The sequence below is a fragment of the Mobula hypostoma genome, chromosome 24 (genome assembly GCF_963921235.1).
Source record: "Mobula hypostoma chromosome 24, sMobHyp1.1, whole genome shotgun sequence".
Classification (NCBI taxonomy): Eukaryota; Metazoa; Chordata; class Chondrichthyes; order Myliobatiformes; family Myliobatidae; genus Mobula; species Mobula hypostoma.
The window spans coordinates 6,083,643-6,102,764 of NC_086120.1; the positions used below are offsets into that span (position 1 = coordinate 6,083,643).

At 39.8% G+C, this 19,122-nt stretch overlaps 1 protein-coding gene across 4 annotated transcripts in view; it reads left to right on the top strand.

The window, feature by feature from the left end:
• zbtb7a (zinc finger and BTB domain containing 7a) overlaps positions 1-19,122 on the top strand; it is a 157,112-nt gene that overhangs the window by 1,160 nt on the left and 136,830 nt on the right. Inside the window, exon 1 of one of the 4 annotated variants that reach the window (XM_063032476.1) lies at positions 1,675-1,965. The exons of 2 other annotated variants lie outside the window; for them this stretch is intronic. Coding sequence is in view for 1 of the 2 variants with exons in the window: in XM_063032475.1 (XP_062888545.1) it covers positions 1,936-1,958 (23 nt within the window). In the remaining variant the exon portion in view is untranslated. Of the gene's footprint in view, positions 1-1,674; positions 1,966-19,122 lie in introns of those variants that run through there. One more of the 4 variants, XM_063032475.1, reaches the window with a different exon arrangement.

Sequence of the window (19,122 nt, forward strand, 5' to 3'; positions counted from 1 at the left end):
AATGGACATATTTAAGAAGGCAGAAGAGATTGCCTATGTCACAATCTGGAGTTTAAAAAAAAAACTGCCAGATGAACTCAGCAAGGCAGGCAGCATCTGAGGAGGCGAATGTGTTCAATATTTATGAAGAACTGATATATACAAAAAGTTTGTCTACGAAACATACTCTAGGAGAAATTCAAGTTAAAATAAGTCAGACTTATTTTAAGGCATTAAAAAAGATCATTTTGCACCTGAGCGAATGCTGTAAATTTGTGGCATATTATAAACTGTATATGACTGTTGTCACTGCTGTTAATTTTCTGAATATACATTTGAATTTAAGTATGATTTGTGAATGATTATCTTTTGTACAAAATCATTTTTTTCATTTAAAAAACATGTCAACAGTTCAAAAGCTTTTAAACTCAAAGGAAAGAGGATTACACCTTTTTCTAGATTAATACTTTGCATGTACTTTTGTAAAATATTTGAACAATGACATATGGGTTTGGAACTGAGATTTTACAAATATGCTAAAGAGGCTATAGCTATGTGAATGAAAAAGCATTACTTATAATACTGGTCTAATAAAGTAAAAAAGCAAATACAGTTTTAGTTAAATAATTTGGACATAGTGCCCGATTTTGATCTCTTGGTCTTGGATCAGCTGATATTGACTTGCATAAATTGTCATGAATGGATGGGCAGGTCACAAGTATGATACTAAATTTAGTTGTTTATGAGGATGAATTGAGAAAATTGAGGATTATCATAGGGTAAGAAATGAAGGATTTTGGAAATGATTGAGGATTTTTAATGCAGTAAGAATAGATGATTTGATTACTATTAGAAAGTGTGACTAGTTAGCTTAGCTTTAAACTTTTAAACAGGTTAGAAATGTTCCTTTTGGTCATTGACCTTTTAAAAATACCAAATCCCTGCTCCTTTAAGAAATGACTGGTCAAAAAGTCAATTCAAATGGTATTTTTATTGTTTTAATCTTCCAGTATTTCAGTTAGTGTCAAATATGAACTGGATTTGCTTTGATGGCTGAGGGGCGCTAGCAATGTTTGTGCTTCTATCTGGGGGAGGGGGTTAATAGGGGTGGGAGCAAATAAATATGCTGCTAACCCAGACTAATTATGATTCAACAACCAATTTGCTGTATCACAAGACTATGTACACCTTTGGCATGCCAATGCAAGGTAGCAATATAACACCTGTGCGTAAACTGCTGGGTTTTCTCGTTTATCAGCTGGGTGTCACACAAACTGCCACAAATCTGTAGGGCAGTATCACAACTTCACATCTGACTTTTTTTTGGTAAAATTTTAAATGCTCAGTCAGTACTAGCACCATCTTTCTGGGCTTGTATTTTCACTCCTGTTACTTTTTTTGTATCACAATCCCTAACTTTTTTTAAAAGTATGATTTAACACCGTCGCCCCATGGTGCACTTGCCCCTAGTTTGCTGAAGTCACTTCCCACAATGACTAGTCAACTAGTGCTTCGCTCTAAAAGATGTAATTTTCCTTTTCTTGTTTATCAACTTCTTCCTCTTATCAGCATCTTCTGCGGCATTGACAGAAAATTCTAGCTCCAGTTGTCAGTACTTCTGTACTCAGTCATTAGTATCAGAGCTGATTGTTACTTTTTAACACTCACAGTAACTCGATCAGAACGGTGGTTCAATTGGGAAAAGCTGACAGCATCCTGTTTGCATACGATAGCTGCCTGACCTTTGGCCTTAACTCCCTGACAAAAGTGGCTTCCTGCTGTATTTCTGTTGATAACTGAGCACCTTCTATAACTAAAAAAAATTCAGTTGTCGCCGATCTTGGACCTCGACGCTAACGTGCTGCTGACGATGTTATAAAGACGGGGAACACTGACCGAACGCAGTGCCGTAAGAATAAAACTCTGCTGTCGGGTCGACCGCTTCAGCTCTTATCAATGTTTAACGAAGCTAAACTCCGGTAAATGGCAAGTAGATCGCTTTCGATGTAAAGATGTTCCGCTGAGTTCGAGCCTTGCAATCTGTTTCGTGGCCTTTGACCAGCTGAGAACTTCCAGTTTACTGACGCGCCCAAACCCACCCACAGATACAGAGATTGATACTACTTTATTAGGTTGCTGTAATATTACTTTGGTACAATCAGCAGGAAGGTTGAGCCGATCAATGCAATTATTCCAATAGTGGAGTGATCTTTGAGGGAAAAATATTTAAGTATGTGCTCTGGATTGTTGCGTATATTTTACAATCATCTGGCAAAACTTGATAGGCTTTCCTAAAGGCTCACTTATCTGAAAATTGGATGCAAATTCATGGTATTTGGTACCAAAATACCGTTTTCTTCTAATCGTTAGTCCAAAATAGTGATATATGTGTCACAGTATTTTACAAACAGCTGTAATTGATCTTTAGTAATGTTGTTAAAATTTCTGTCAATGTGTTTTTAAAAAAAATGTTTCCAAAAGTAAAGACAAAATTAACATTGTCAATAAGCCCCAAAGGCTGCTACACACATACTGGCGCAGTACTAAACACAGCTTTATTGCTTGCCGTACCAGCTGTAAAGTTCACAATGATAATTAGAGTAGTTAGGGAAAAAAAAGTTGAATCCAAATAATTTTATGCACACAAGTCACCCTAGTCTCCCAATTTGTACAACATTCCTCCATTGACAATTTGTATTGACTTTTTTTTGTGTAGTAAAACATCCCAAGATCCTTCAAAGGAGTACTGTCTTTAAAAAAAGAGACATAAAGGGTAGTCATCAAAAGTGTGACAGCATAGTCAGGTCAGTTCTAAAGTGCATCCTAAAAGAATTGTATGTAGAGAGTTCAGAGAATAAATTCCAGATTTCAGTTCAGTTCAGAGACAAATGAGTTCTGAACTGCTGAAAATCCACCACTATTTTGGGTGAAGGAAATTAGGACTATGTAAAATTACAGGGCCTGATTTAAATCAGGCTGCCTTAAAATTGACTAATTCAGATAGAAAGCATGTGTTTCCCTGATTGAAAGGAATCCTTCCCAAGTTTTTCATTCATAAATACATCCTGGAATATTCCAAATGCTTTATTTATACAAAATATTGTATATGAACAACACATTTACAAGACTATTTCCACTACTGGTACAGATTGCTATCTAAAGTAATGGCAAATTGCTGTCGAACCTTGAAAGTGTTCCAATTGTTTTCAACTTGAAATAAATGTGTGTGTATATATATTTTTTTTGTTGGGCGGGTCTAAACTATGGAAGGTTCCACAATGTTAACTGCATTGTACAGAGAGTAATGTTTGTTCAGAATTTATCTGTAAGTTAACCTAAATTTTCAATTACCTGCCTCCTAAGATAAAGGGAAAAAAAGTTATTAGATCTAATTTTACATCATCAGCTCTTCTAAGCATCATTAGTGGAAATCTGCATTAACCACTGTGTATGATTGCAGGCTGGAAGCAATTTGAGAAGGGTGGATGAAAAAACAAGGATGCACTAATTACAATTTCCTCAAAAGCATATATTAGCTGCTCTTGTTTATAAGATGTACTCCTTTCTGGCCTGTCTTTGCTTGTTGGGCATCCTAAGAGGCTGTCATGTGCATTAGCTCATTGAAAGTCAATGTAACATTGCCACAAACATATTTAAATCTTCTCCGACTTCTCTTTGAGGAATATTTCCAAAGATTCCCAGCCCTCAGAGGAAAAAAAATGCCCCTACTGTCATAATTCTCAAATGGTGACTGATGTTCTCAGGAGTGGCAATTATGGTCTTTGAAAGGGGGAGAAAAATTAGTCGTGTTGCTTATGCCTATTGTTTTACTGTTAATAAAAGTATAACAGAGACAGATTGAAATAAATGAAGCATTTTAGAAAACCTGTTCAAAATTATATTAAACTTTAAAAAGGCAATTAAAAATAACATTTCTAAATAGCATTGTTATAACCATTTACTGTCCAAATACCGTGTACACCAGCTCTGCGAAGGATTTCAAAATATATCATCCAACGTCACGTATTCTCACAACTATCTAGCTGGTACTAAGCTGGCGTGAGACGTTTCCTGTGAAAACATCTCACTGCTCTCAGGTTGTCAAAATACCATTCACCGTTTCACATATTTTTCTTATGGGTGGGTTTTAAAGAATCGAGTAACACTGCGTGTTAACAAAATTGTTGGGTGTGCCATCGGTTCACCACCCCACTCCCAAGAAAAGATATGTCCTCTCCTCTTCAAAATCCCAATGATACTGTGTTTCAATCAAGTCACCTCACTCTTCTAAACTCCAGGAACTATAAGCCTATCCTGTCCAACCTTACCCTAGAAGGCACTCCTTATAGTATATTAGTCTAGTAAACTTTTCAAACGTCCTTGTATTAAATGATGCCCATACCCTCCAAAGCTCCTGATGTGATTTCACTAAACCACTTTGTAGGTGAAGCATTCCCTCTTTTGTAGTCAACTCAATAAATTATTACATTCTGTTAGCTTCTCAGAACTTTCATCCCCCTTTATGATTTCTGCTAATGTTTGGATCTCTCTGTATCTCAAAGCTCTCCTTTCTTTCACCACTTTAGATAATTTTCTCTGCCAGTGAATTATTTCATATTCCCACAGTATATTACATTGCCTACTCTGTTGATCGTTCTACATCTTTGTAGTCTCTCCACAACTTAAATCACTCAGCAACTATAGCAACTGCACCTTCAGTTTTCATTGAAATAAATTGTAAAAAGATACCCCAGCAGTGATCACTGTGGCAGACCACTCATGTCATCTTGCCAGCCATTAACGCCTACTGTTTGTCCTCACCAATACCCTGAACTTCTGCCTTCTGCAATGATCCTTAACAAATTCCTTCTGGAAGTCGAAGCATGATGCACTTATTGTTTTTTTTTATATATACAGTGTGTTATTTCATTGAACACCTCCCAACATTATTCAGCTCTGATTTCTCTTTTAGAAAACAGTTCATTTTGCCTAATTACCATGAATTTTTCTAAGTGCCCTGCTATAACATCGTTAATCATATCTGTAACAGAAAATGTTGGTAGCTGACAGGCTTACTTTCCATATTATTCCCTTTTGAAATTAAAAAAAAATCCCATTTGCTATTTTGCAGTCTAATGGAAGCCTCAATTTATTTGTTTTTATATTTTGATTTAGCTTCTTGTCATGAACTCAGCAGGTCAGGCAGGATCTATGAAGGGAAGGGAACAATCAAGGAGGTGGGCTAAAATAGAAGGGTGAGAGAGGGAATGGAGCACGAGCTGGTGAGTGATAAGTGAATACAGATGAGAGGGGCAAGGTGAGGGGTAGGGGGAGTGGGAATGATGTGAAAAGCTGGACATAATGGCTGCAGAAGGAATTTGATAGAAAAGGACACACACACACCAAGGAATAAAAGGAAGGAGGTGGGAAATCAAAGCAAGAAAGGTGTGGGTGATGGGCAGGTTGTGAGAGTAGAGAGGGGAAAGAGAAGGGTTAAAGGGTCCAGAGGGATGAGGAAACTAAGATGGTGAGTGAAGGACAGAAGGGAGTGGTTAGTGGAAGTTAGAGACATCAATGTTGATTCTGTCAGGTTGGGGACTACCAAGACAATGTGTCATGGCTCTTGTGTCATTTTGTTAAAGGTTATTTAGTCTGGAAGATCAAATGTAGTTGAATGGGCTATTGATATTTGGCAATGAATAGAATCAATGGTATGTAGCATTACTACTGCCAAGTTGATACAGGGGCATGAAGACCCACGTTCAATGTTTTAAGAACAGCTTCCCCTCTGCCATCAGCTTTCTAAACAGTCCATGAACCAATGTACACTACCTTGTTATTTCTCTTGTACACTATTTATCTTTCTAACGTGATTTTTAAGTCTTGCCACAACACAAATTTAATGATGTATATCAGTGATAGTAAACCTGATTCTGATCTAGATTATGGTTTTTGTAATGTTTAATTGGAAGAAGTTGTGACTTTAATGGCATGTCTGACTAGATAGAAATACTGGCCCAAGCTGAAGTTATCTGATATAATGGATGTTCAACTAGTGATTGGATGAGGTAGGATAAGTGGGATATATTGGGGGAATTTTGAGATGTGGATGAAAGTAGAAAGCCATTGGCAAATTACTAGCCACTATTATACATGAATGCCAGCCTTTCTAATCACGGTGGAGATGATGGTAGTAAGTATTGAAGAGAGGGTAATGAGGAATACTGCATCAAGTGATAGATCAGGTCGTTTGCAACATTCACTCTAGCAAAGGAAGAAATTACCACTGAGTTGTGGGAAAGATTGGTTTAGATTTCAGTTTGTGTGAGACTGGGAAAGGGATATTTGGGCACTAACATCTTTGGGATGGAGTCAAGTGGTGTGATCTCATGAACAAATTAGTTGAAACATTAGTTGTCTCATTAAAAATGTTGGAATGAATACAAGTAGTTGGAAGAAATTTTCAAAATTAGTGTTAAGGTTTCTCTTCCAAGAAAATTGCGTTAATGAGGTGAAGATGAATAGTAGATGCAATGAGCCAATTATTCTCGATTTGTGTCCCAGAACGCAAGTAAATAATGTACCAATGATATCTTTATAAAGCACCTTTCATACATTAAGATGCAGGCCCAAAGTGCTTTACATAGACATCAATATAGTCACAGAAATGAGAAAATTAAAAATTCATAAGTAAAAACAAACATTACATAATAAAATGTAATCAAATATACTAAATTCTATAAATGCAACCAACATCAACACACTAAGTAATCCTGTATGTTGGCCAAATTTTTTTTAAAGGAGTATATTTTTTTCAGAAGCGTCTTGAAATGTTCCACAGTACTAGCCTGGCGTATCTCAGTCAGTAGAATATTCCAGATTTTTGGTGCATAAGAGCAAAAGCCTGCTTCACTAGTTCTTGTATGTTTGGCTCTAGGTACACTAAGCAAACCAGTATTTGGGGATCTAAGGTTACGATTAGGGATATAAGGGGATAAACACTCCAAAATATTCGGAGGAGCTAGATTATGCAGAGCCTTATTTACAACTAAGTATTTAAAAATTGATCCTAAAGGATACAGGCAGCCAAATCTTTAATTTCTGCCCAAATTAGGCATTATATTAATATTAGGGAGTGAGCCATTCTACCAATGTTCTATCAATAAGTCCTGTTTCTGGAAATCATAATACATGTTGTATGCATTCCCCAACTATGGAATAATCAACTAAATGTTGTGTACTTCCTTCTACTTTTGTCTTAGCAACAAGCAGCTGCAGCCTGTCCTTGTTAGTAATGTGAACCCCATGCATATTACTGATTCAGTAGGTTAGGGAATGTGCTTCCATCAAGATCTACGCCCCCCACTTCTGTGCCACCAACAGTAGAAGCGTGAAAACTGCAACTAGCAATTATAACTCTCCTCATTTTTGAGATTTGTTATTGAGAACTTAATTTGTGACGAATTCTGATGCTTTATGTAAGACTAAACCATACAAGTGCCTGGGCTTTAATTGCCATACAGCAGTGGGTGATCATATCCTACCTGGTATATCGTAATTGGCTACAGTGACCCTAGACTTGGGAAGGGGTAAAGTGATTGAAAAGTGTGGAAGGAACCATACTAACATCCAATATAAATGTAGATGTACAAAAGCTAACCATGGTAGTTCCTCCCACAACACCAACCACCACCAGCCCCTAAAGTTGCAGTAATGGAGAAAGATACAGAAGTAGATTTTGAATTGTCCATGTGTAGTTGCTACAGATCATAGAAAATAGAACAGTGCAGAAGAGCATAGACCCTTTGACCCAGATGTGCCAACTTTTAACCTACTCCAAGACCAGTCTAACACCTTCCTTCCACGTAGCCCTCCATTTTTTTCTTTCATCCATTTGTCTATCTAAGAGTCTCTTAAATGTCCATAATGTACCTGCATCTACCAAAAACAAAAAAAAAATCCAGCGAGTGGATTTGACAAGATGTTTTCACTCACAGAACAGCCACTCGCTGGATTTTTTTGTTTGATTTTGGCACCATTCTTTGTAAACTCTAGAGTCTGTGCGTAAAAATCCCAGCAGATCAGCAGTTTCTGAGCTACTCAGATCACCCTGGGTGGCACCTAATTAATTAGCTTGTTTATTTTGGCTTTTTTCTTAAAGATGTGCCGGACATGCTCCGGCTAACACTGCACCCCTGCCTGTACTCTTTCTTCAAGTTCTACTTTCCAAAGTGTATCGCTTAACATCTTTCAGGATTGAACTCGATCTGCCACTTCTCAGCCCAGCTCTGCATCCTATCAAAGTCCAATTGTAACCTACGACAACCTTCCATATCATCCACATTCAAGTTTTCTTTTAATTGCAGTGGAAATTGGAAATCTGACATCCTGCCAACAAAAAAAACTGGTTTTAGAATGAATTGACTAAAGTAAACAGGGAGAGGTTGATGTACAAAACACAATGACGATGGTTTGAGAGTTAAGGAGTGCACATGAAATCGAATGCAGGGCTGGGCTATGACTTCTAATAACATTGTAGCAGACTTCCTTGAGAATGTGAAACTAAGTACCTTTAGAGTAATTAAAGAACCAAACTGTGTAAAGATTTGTTAATGATTCAGGAAAAAAAATAAGGTGTCTCATTTTGTCAAAATGTGTAGTGCCAATAGTAGTAGCTGGGAAAGAAATGATACAAAATGTTAACCAGGTCCTGGGAAAACAATAACTACTAAGAAAGTAGAAAAACCTCCTTCCTCAAGATTTGTCAGTCTTAACACCTGTCTGTAGTTTGGGTTCCGGTTAATTGGGACCAGTACATTTTGGCCCAATTAAGAGGCTGCCCCATTTTTCTGAAGTTTCATGGAAATAGTTAAACATAAAAAAATAAAATTTACCATTTAACTGAGTAACAAGTTATGTATTTAAATTAAACATAGAACAAATTGGAAAACTACCAATACTTTCACAGTACTATAAAACTATTAGTTTCTTTCGACGGATGAATTCATCCAATGTATGCTGCCATGTTCTTTTGACTGTAAGTGAACAAAGTAAGTGCAGACAATGGAGTACTTTCATATAATGATTTGGATGATTGCATCCTCCAAGTCTTCATTTTCATGGTAACATTCAAGGTGATTGTTGATGCCTTAATTCTTCGTAGTTCTTATCTTGTTGAAGTAGTAAAATAGTTTTATTTTCACTCCCGCCCACTTCTGGCATCTCCAAGCCTGAATGCTTAAAACAATGGTGAGCAAAACTGTTCTAAATTGTCTAACTGTTTACTTCTCACCAACTATCAGTGACAAAAATCACTGCTTTCTGAATTAAAAACATACACAACTCACATTATTTTTTTAAAACCGTACACTCTCTAAGCATGGTGTAGAGTCTAACAGCTACACAAGTCCACGCAACTGATGCTAGTTAGAAACAGTTCAGCAAGAATCTTCTGTCTCAATTAAGCGGCATAGTGCCGCAAGTAATCAAAGGGAAACCTGGTTATTTGCTTGATTAGTTTTTGTTCTTTAAGAGTCTGAATGAGCAGCTGCTCCGATTAACCAATGGCTGAATTATCCATTTCAGTGTACTTGTATCTGATAGGTTTAATGTCATAATTGCAAGAAATCAATTGTAGTTTTATATTCACATTTTAAACAATACCTTTCCCATTATAACAAACATTTGAGCCAACTTAATAGTCAATGATCATGTCAATTTTCTACAAATTGATTAATAATTGTCTGGTTATGTGACATTTTATAAATTCCTTAAGTCTACTTTCTGCTTTCCATTTTCAGAGTATTGTTTCCTAACAGTCTCATTTTCATGCCACACAACATTAGTGTGAGGAGTGTCCACATTTTTTTTAAGGGTAGAAGAATTGAAATTAAGAAAAAAAAGTGTGTCTGATGGAGTAGTTAGTACCAGCAGATTGAAACCACAGAATAAGTCACGTGTATCAGTATCAAAATGGAATAAGGGAATTACAGAGGCACGAGAGAAGAGTTTGCCCAGGTCCATTGGAGGAGGATACTGGCGGGGATGAGGGCAGAGCAGAGATGGCTGAAATTTCTGGGAATAGTTCACAAAGCGCAGGATAGATAACTCTCACAGAAGTTGTTCTCAAATGGCAGGGGAAGGTGACCGTGGTTGACAAAGGAAGTTAAGGCTTGCATAAATCCAAGGACAGGGACAAAGTAGCAAAACTCAGTGGGAAGCTGGATGACTGGGAAGCTTTTAAAATCCAACTAGGCAACTAAAAAAGCTATAAGAAGGGAAAAGATGAAATGAGAGAAAACTAGCGAACAATATAAAGCAGGATACTAAAAGATTTTTTTCAGATATGTAAAGAGTGAAGTGAGTTGATATGAGACCATTGGAAAATGATGCTGGTGAGGTAGTAATGGGGGACAAAGATATGACAGATGAACTTAATGAGTACTTTGCATCTTCACTGTGGAGGACACCAGCAGTGTGCCAGAGGTCTGTGAGTGTCAGGGAGCAGGAGTGAGTGCCATTGCTGTTACAAAGGGGAAAAAGTGCTAGGCAAACTGAAAGGTCTTAAGGTGGATAAGCCACCAGGACCAGATGGACTACATCCCATAAGAGATTGCTGAAGAGATGACGGATGATGCGTTGGTCATGATATTTCAAGAATCAGTTGAATCTGGCATGGTCCCGGAGAATTGGAAGATTGCAAAAGTCACTCAATTCTTTAAGAAGAGAGGGAGGCAAAAGAAAGGAAATTATAGGCCAGTTAGCCCAACCTTAGTGGTTGGGAAAATGTTGGAGTCTATTGCTAAAGGATGAGGTTTCAGGATACCTGGAGACTAATGATAAAGTCAAAGTCAGTGAGTGGGAATAAAGGGGGCCTTTTCTGGTTGGATGTCAGTGACTAGTGGTGTTCCTCAGGGGTCAGTATTGGGACTGCTACAATTAACATTATTTGTCAAACATTTAGATAATGGAATCGATAGCTTTGTGGCAACGCTTGCGATGATATGAAGATAGTTGGAGGGGTAGATAGTATTGAAGCAATGTGATTGCAGCAGGACTTGGACAAATTGAAAGAATGGGCAAAAAAATGGCAGATGGAATACAGTGTTGGGAAATGTATGATAATGCATTTTGGTAAAAGGAAAAATAGCGCAGACTATTATCTATGGGAAGAAGGTTGAAACATCAGAGGTGCAGAGGGACTTGAGGAGTCCTCGTGCAAGACTCCCGGAAGGTTAATTTACAGGTTGAGTCTGTGGCAAAGAAGGCAAATGCAATGTTGGCATTTATTTCAAGGGGAATAGAATATTAAAAACAAGGAGATAATGCTGAGGATTTATAAGACATTAGTCAGGCTGCACCTGGAGTATTGACAACAGTTTTGGCCCGGTATCTCAGAAAGGATATGTTGTCATTTGAAAGGGTCCAGAGGAGGTTCATGAAGATGATTCCAGGAATGAAAGAGTTAACATAGGAGTATCTGGCACCTTTGGGCCTGTACTCGCTGGAATTGAGAAGAATGCAGAGGATCTCATTGAAACCTACTGAATGTTGAAAGGACTAGATAAGGTGGATGTGGAGAGAATGTTTCATTTCAGTACAATCTAACCTTTGAATTATAATGGAGAAATCAGCATTTTTTAAAAACTCATCTAAGTGGTCTTTCATTAGATTTATGATCAGAGGTCCTGTCAGAGATTGATATATTGAAAGATTATTATTAAAGGCTGCTTTTATTTCCCTGCTCTTCTTAATGGGCCTCAAATCAATCCCATTTGTAAGGAGATAACACCCAGTTTTTTTTTGTTATTCAATTTACCTGGCATCAAGCACAGATGAGCTAAAATTTTCTTTGAACTTTTAGATCTGCTATGCACCTGCCCTGACACACTTAGAAAACAAGGACAGTTATGGCAGAATGCTGTTTCTGGATTTCGGTTTGGCATTCAAAGTTATTGTCCCAGGTCCTTGGTGAGCAAACTCCCACTCCTTGGTTACCATCGTGCAGCTGGGATTTGGAGTTCCAAATCAGCAGACCTCAGATGGTCAGAATGCACAACTGCTCCTCCCATCCCTTCATGCTCAACACAGGTGCCCTCCCAGGGTTGTGTGCTGAGCCCAACGTTGCAAACACTGCTCGCACAATGCTCGGCCAAACACTCAGGTATTCACATCATCAGGTTTGCCGATGACATAACAGTGAGGGAGCTCATCACCAACAATGATGAGACAGCCTACAGAGAGGAGGTGGAAGAGCTTCAGGCCTGGTACAAAGCATATAACCTTGTCCTCGATGTTAACAAGGCCATTGTGCTGTGAGACAGACCTGTAGGCTGTCTCATCATTGTTGCTGATGAACTCTACCACTGTTGTCATCGGTAAGCCTGACAATGTGATGACTTGGGTGTTTGGCCAAGACAAAGGAGGTGGTTATCAACATCAGGAGAACTTGTACCCCTCTTTACGTTGGCAGCACAGCAGTGGAAACCACGAGCGGTTTCAGACTCCTGGGAGAGCACATTACACACAACCTCTCATGGTCCCAGAACACATTATATACAATCACAAAAGCACCAATGCCTCTTTTTCTTTTTGGGTGTGCGTCTGCATGTGCGTGCGTGCACGTCTGTATGTGTGTCTGCATGTGCGTGCATGCACGTCTGTATGTGTGTCTGCATATGCGTGCACGTCTGTGCGTGCGTCTGCATGTGTGTGTGTGTCTGCATGTGCGTGCGTGCACGTCTGTGCGTGTGTCTGCATGTGCGTGCGTGCACGTCTGTGTGTGTGTCTGCATGTGCGTGCGTGCACGTCTGTGTGTGTGTCTGCATATGTGTGCATGCACGTCTGTGTGTGTGTCTGCATGTGCATCCGTGCACGTCTGTGCGTGTGTCCATGATGATGTCTTTTTCATGGTTTTTTACAAGGCACAGAACAAGAGAGAGACTGCGGCGCTCCACTCCTCACGCAGACATTTTCACAGTATTTTCCCTTTATTTTACGAGGTTGAGTTGCGATCTCAACACTCAACCTGGCACGGATGGAAAGCGTACACGGGAGCAGACCCGACTGGGTTCAAACCCAGAAACCTCCGCTCCCGTGTCCGGCGCCAATGTCGTTGCGCCACCAGCTGGCCCGCCTCGAATTTCTGAGGCTGAAGAGAGCTGGACTTTGCCCATCTATACTCGCGCCATTCTACAGATGCGCGTAGAGAGTGTCCTAAAAAACTGCATGGTATGGAAACTTCAGTGTGGCAGACAGGAAGGCTCTACAACAGGTAGTCAAAACTTCCAGTGCATCACTGGCAGCAGCCTATCTGCTGTATACAGTGCCTATTTTAGTAGCCTACCTGCTGTATAGTGTCTATTTTCTTATAAAAAGTATTCCCCCCCGGAAAGTGTGTTTTATTGTTTTACAGTATTGAATCAGTGGATTTAATTTGGCTTTTTTGACACTGATCAGCAAAAAAGACACTTGTGTGAAAGTGAAAGTAAATTTTTACAAATTGGTCTGAACTTATTACAATTATTAAATACAACGTAATTGATTATGTAAGTATTCACCCCCTTCAGGTCAGTATTCAGTAGATGCACCTTTGATAGCAATTAGCCTTGACTCTGTGTGGAAAGGTCTCTATCAACTTTACACATCTGGACATTGCAATTTTTCCCCATTTTTCTTTACTGCTCAATCTCTGTCAGATAGCATGGGGATCATAAGTGAACATCCCTTTTCAAGTCCAGCCACAAATTCTTAATTGGATTGAGGTTTGGACTCTGACTTGGCCACTCCCTTTGTTTTTTTTAAGCCATTCCTGTGTAGCTTTGGTCATTGTCTTGCTGAAAAACAAATCTTCTCCCAAGTTGCAATTCTCTTATAGTCTCAGGCTTTCCTCCAGGATTTCCCTGTATCTTGCTGCATTAGTTTTACCATCTACCTTCACAAGCCTTCCAGGGCCTGCTGTAGTGAAGCATCCCCACATATGATGTAGCCACCACTATGCTTCACGGTAGGATGATGTGTTCTTGATGGTGTTTGGCTTATGCCAAACACAGCATTTAGTCTGATGGTCAAAAAGCTTGATTTTTGGTTTCATCAGACTATAGAACCTTCTTCCAGCTGACTGGAGTCTCCCACGTGCCTTCTGGCAAACTAGCTGAGATTTCATGTGACTTCTGTTCGCCATTCTCCCACAAATCTGCAACTGGTGAAACACCTGGGCAACAGTTGTTGTATGTATAGTCTCTCCTATCTCAGCCAATGAAGCTTTAACTCCTCCAGAGTTGTCATAGGTCACTTGGTATCCTCCTTCACTAGTCCCTTATTATACAGTCACTCAGTTTTTGAGGATGGCCTGCTCTAGGCTGATTTACTGCTGTGCCATTTTCTTTCCATTCTTGATGATTGACCACTGTACTCCAAAGGATATTCGGTGACTTGAAAATTATCTTGTATCCATCTCCTGACTTGTGCTTTTCAATAACCTTTTCATGGAGTTGCTTGGTGGTTTTTCCAAGCATACCAACTCACCAGTAGTTGGACCTGTCTGTATCTTGTTTTACGGTGGTTGGCATCCAGCTTAATGGTGCATTACCGCCACCAACAGTTGGACCTTTGAGATCCAGGTGTATTTATACTACAATCAATTGAAACACCTTGACTGCACACAGGCGATCTCTATTTAACTAATTACGTGACTTCTAAAACCGATTGGCTGCACCAGTGATGATTTGGTGTGTCATGTTAAAGGGAGTGAATACTTGTGCAATCAATTATTTTGTATTTTATATTTGTAATTAATTTAGATTACTTTGTAGAGATTGTTTTCAGTTTGACATGAAAGTCTTTTTTTGTAGATCACTGTCAAAAAAAAGCCAAATTAAATCCACTGTGATTCAATGTTGTAAAACAATAAAGTATGAAAATTGGGGGCTGGGGGGGAGGGGGTTGAATACTTTTTATGTACAAAAAAAGTGCCTGAAATGGGCTAGTAACAAGACAAAGGATCCCACCCCATCCTGTTCATGGACTGTTTGTCCCAGTCCCATCAGAGAGAAGGCTGTGTAGCACCTACACAAGGACCACCAGTCTCAATAACAGTACTTTCCCCACGCAGTAAGGCTGATCAACACCTCCACCCACTAACCTACCCACCACCCCTACTTTATCATTACCTGTCAGTCACTTTATGTACAGACACTGTTGTGCTTAGTGTCACTTTATGGATGTACAATCAATCTACATATATTAGCTATCTATGTATGTATTTATACATTTTTTATTATTGGATTTGTTTGTGCTGCATCAGATCTGGATTGTCAATTATTTTGTTCTCCTTTACACTTGTGTACTGAAAATAACATGAAACAACCCTGAAGAAAGATCCAAGCCATGTTATTTGAATCTGTTGAGCCATCAGCCATCAGTTTCATTGCCCTTTCTCTCGATTGAATCTGATGGTGCCCAAGCCCTCACCAATACAAGCGCATTGCTACAATTTGCCAGGCTGTAGGGAAGAAGCAGGTGAGTGTGACCAATTGAATTATTGACAAAAGCTGGCACTGTAAAATGCTAAATGTAAGAACCTCAGTAATAATCAGCATTACTGTATCCTGTACACTACCTAAGCCAAGTTGCTTTAATATTGGATAATCACCAACAAGAATTTGAGCTACATTTTATCTGCCCTAATATTTCAGTCTTTGCAGCCTACTACTGCCATAAGGTTATTCTTGTCATTATTCACTTAATGCATTTGAAGCAACTTTCTTCAAAGAATTTCGTATCATCGTAATCAGATTAATGAAATTCCTCTCTCCTTTGCCTTTTCTTTAAAAAGGAGAAACAAACTCTGCAGATTTTATAAAGATCAGGCTCCTTCTGTTGAAATGCGTATTAGCAGCTCTCAATCTGCCCTTGAACCCAGTAACAGAAGGCGTTTTAAATTGCTATACTAGATTGAATTATCAGCACCAAGAAAGTTTGATGTCTTTCAATCTGGATGTTAAATTGAGGCCCTGTGTGTCCTTGTGGATAAATGTAAAAGCATCTCATGGCGTTAAGTGAGGGTGAGGTGTGGGGGGGGGGGAGTGGGTGTGGGTAGAGGAGTTCACCATTTATCCTGGACAATATCTGTCCCTGAACTGGCACTTAAAGCAGTTATAGGGCTGCCTCATTGATATTTATGGAATAACACTTGGCAAAATCTGCACAAATTGGCTGTTTTGCTTCCTATATTACAAGAATACCTATGCTTTACAAACAGCTGATTTTTTTATTTAAGCATCTTGGAACACCATAACATCTTTAGAGGCACAATATAAATAGGAGTTTGCTCATTTTCAAAATTTTCAAGAATATACCGGGAACAGGTTTGCTGCGGAACCTATTTCTTTTTCTTCCTTCACTTTTTAGGCAGCAAAGTCGTATTCTATAATTTAATTCCCATCCCTAATTAGTCTTGTGAAGATGATTGACAGCTTCTGACTTAACCTATTATAGTCTTTATAGCATAGTCCTCCCAGAGTGCTGTTACTTGGGGAGTTCCACAGTTTTGACGCAGTGACTATTAAAGGTGGTGTTCCCCAGATTATAAGAACTGGGTGTTAGGGACAAAGGTGCATCTTGCAGACTTAGTATAAGCGTGGTGGATGACAGTGTGGCAGTTAACCAGGCTGCTTTGTCCCAGATGGCATCCATCTTAAGTGATGTTGGTGTTTAACTCCATTTGGCTAAGAGTCATAGTCATAATGTGGAGAGACATCATGACTTTTTGACTTGTATCTTCAATTAGTGGAATGGCCTAAGAAGTCGTTATTTGGGTAGTTCACAGGATTTCTGGCCTCTAACCAGCTGTGATGGCCAGTTTTTATCTGCTTAATCCATGGCGAGTCTCCATAACATTAATTGGTGAGCAGTGGGGGAACGGATGGTAAAGCCATTGCACGAGAAGGGGCGTTGTTACACTACCCTGTTGAAGCAGCTTGGCAAGCAAGATATGACATCTGCTTGCCGCTTATCAACCTGCATTTATGTCTGAGGCAGGGTCTTTGAAACTTCAGAAGAATAGAGAAAGATTTTACAAATCAAAGACTTAAATTTGCTGCTGCTGGATCCTTCATTCTCAGATGGCAATAATAATTCCATAAAATATACTTGGCACTGGATTCGGGATTCTCGGGAGGTATTTCATACAATTGTAGTGCCTTTTGCACAGGTTTTCTGCAACAGAGTCCCCTCCCCTAACTTCTCCACTCTTCTCCCTGCTCCCAGATATTAAGTAGACCTCATGTATATCAGATCAGTTGTTAAGCCACTGTGGGCGGGGTGAAATCGGAACCTGGAATGTCACAAGTCAGCAGAAACTGGTTTGGGGTGTGAATCATTGCTGATTTAATCCAAGTCTTTTGTGGAAAATCTCTCTTTCCAAATTGTTTTATAAACAATGCAATCTAGAAACACCAACAACAATCACTTCACGTTGGTTGTCAGGATCCAACTGATATGTAACTACTGTTTTCAAAGTTGATCATTATTCTGAAGCAGGACTATTTTTCTTTCCAAAGTTCAGAATGCTTCCACCAATCATTGTCTATAAAAGCAAATGCATTTCTACCAACAGGAATAAACGTGCTGGTCCAACAAGCCCCTTTTTATTTTCAATATCAGTCCATTCCCACTAGAATCCGCCTAAATTATTCACTTTTAAAATGTATGATTTGGAAGCTTTGCTGGACAAGCCCTTATTGTGCATCTTTAATCTACCAGTAATCAACTCCAAATACTTGCAACACACATCAAAGTTGCTGGTGAACGCAGCAGGCCAGAGTGTGGCTTCATCTTTACAGTAGAGGAGGCCGTGGATAGACATATCAGAATGGGATGTGGAATTAAAGTGTGTGGCCACTGGGAGATCCTGCTCTCACTGGGAGACCCTGCTCTCTGCTTTCCGCAGGGATCGCTCCCTACGCGACTCCCTTGTCCATTCGTCCCCTCCATCCCTCCCCACTGATCTCCCTCCTGGCACTTATCCTTGTAAGCGGAACAAGAGCTACACATGCCCTTACACTTCCTCCCTTACCACCGTTCAGGGCCCCAGACAGTCCTTCCAGGTGAGGCGACACTTCACCTGTGAGTCGGCTGGGGTGATATACTGCATCCGGTGCTCCCGATGTGGCCGCCTATATATTGGCGAGACCCAACGCAGACTGGGAGATCGTTTTGCTGAACACCTACGCTCTGTCCGCCAGAGAAAGCAGGATCTCCTAGTGGCCACACATTTTAATTCCACATCCCATTCCCATTCTGATATGTCTATCCACGGCCTCCTCTACTGTAAAGATGAAGCCACACTCAGGTTGGAGGAACTCAGGTATTCCGTCTGGGTAGCCTCCAACCTGATGGCATGAACATTGACTTCTCTAACTTCCGCTAATGCCCCACCTCCCTCTCGTACCCCATCCGTTATTTATTTATATACAAACATTCTTTCTCTCTCCTTTTTCTCCCTCTGACTATACCCCTTGCCCATCCTCTGGGTTTCCCTCCCTCCCCCTTTTCCCTCTCCCTGGGCCTCCTGTCCCATGATCCTCTCATATCCCTTTTGCCAATCTCCTGTCCAACTCTTGGCTCCATCCCTCCCCCTCCTGTCTTCTCCTATCATTTTGGATCTCCCCCTCCCCCTCCCACTTTCAAATCTCTTACTAGCTCTTCCTTCAGTTAGTCCTGACGAAGGGTTTCGGCCTGAAACGTCGACTGCACCTCTTCCTAGAGATGCTGCCTGGCCTGCTGCGTTCACCAGCAACTTTGATGTGTGTTGCTTGAATTTCCAGCATCTGCAGAATTCCTCGTGTTTGCAAACTCCAAAATTTGTTTCATCTATATTCTATGGAAATGAGTATAGAGGTTAGTGACAGCATTTGGAGTATAAAGAGGATCCCAACCGTACTGCATCTCAGTCATTCATTTTCCCTCGGTTGTGCCTTTAGACAGCAGCAGAAAATGAGCAAAACACAGCAGTGCTAAAAGCTGCCGCGTGTTTCCAATTCACTCAATATATATGTATCATATTATCCTTTGTTTCTTTGTATTTGCCCTTCCAGTTAATGTAACTTATTTTGAAGAAATTCTGTCTTCAATGATGAATTC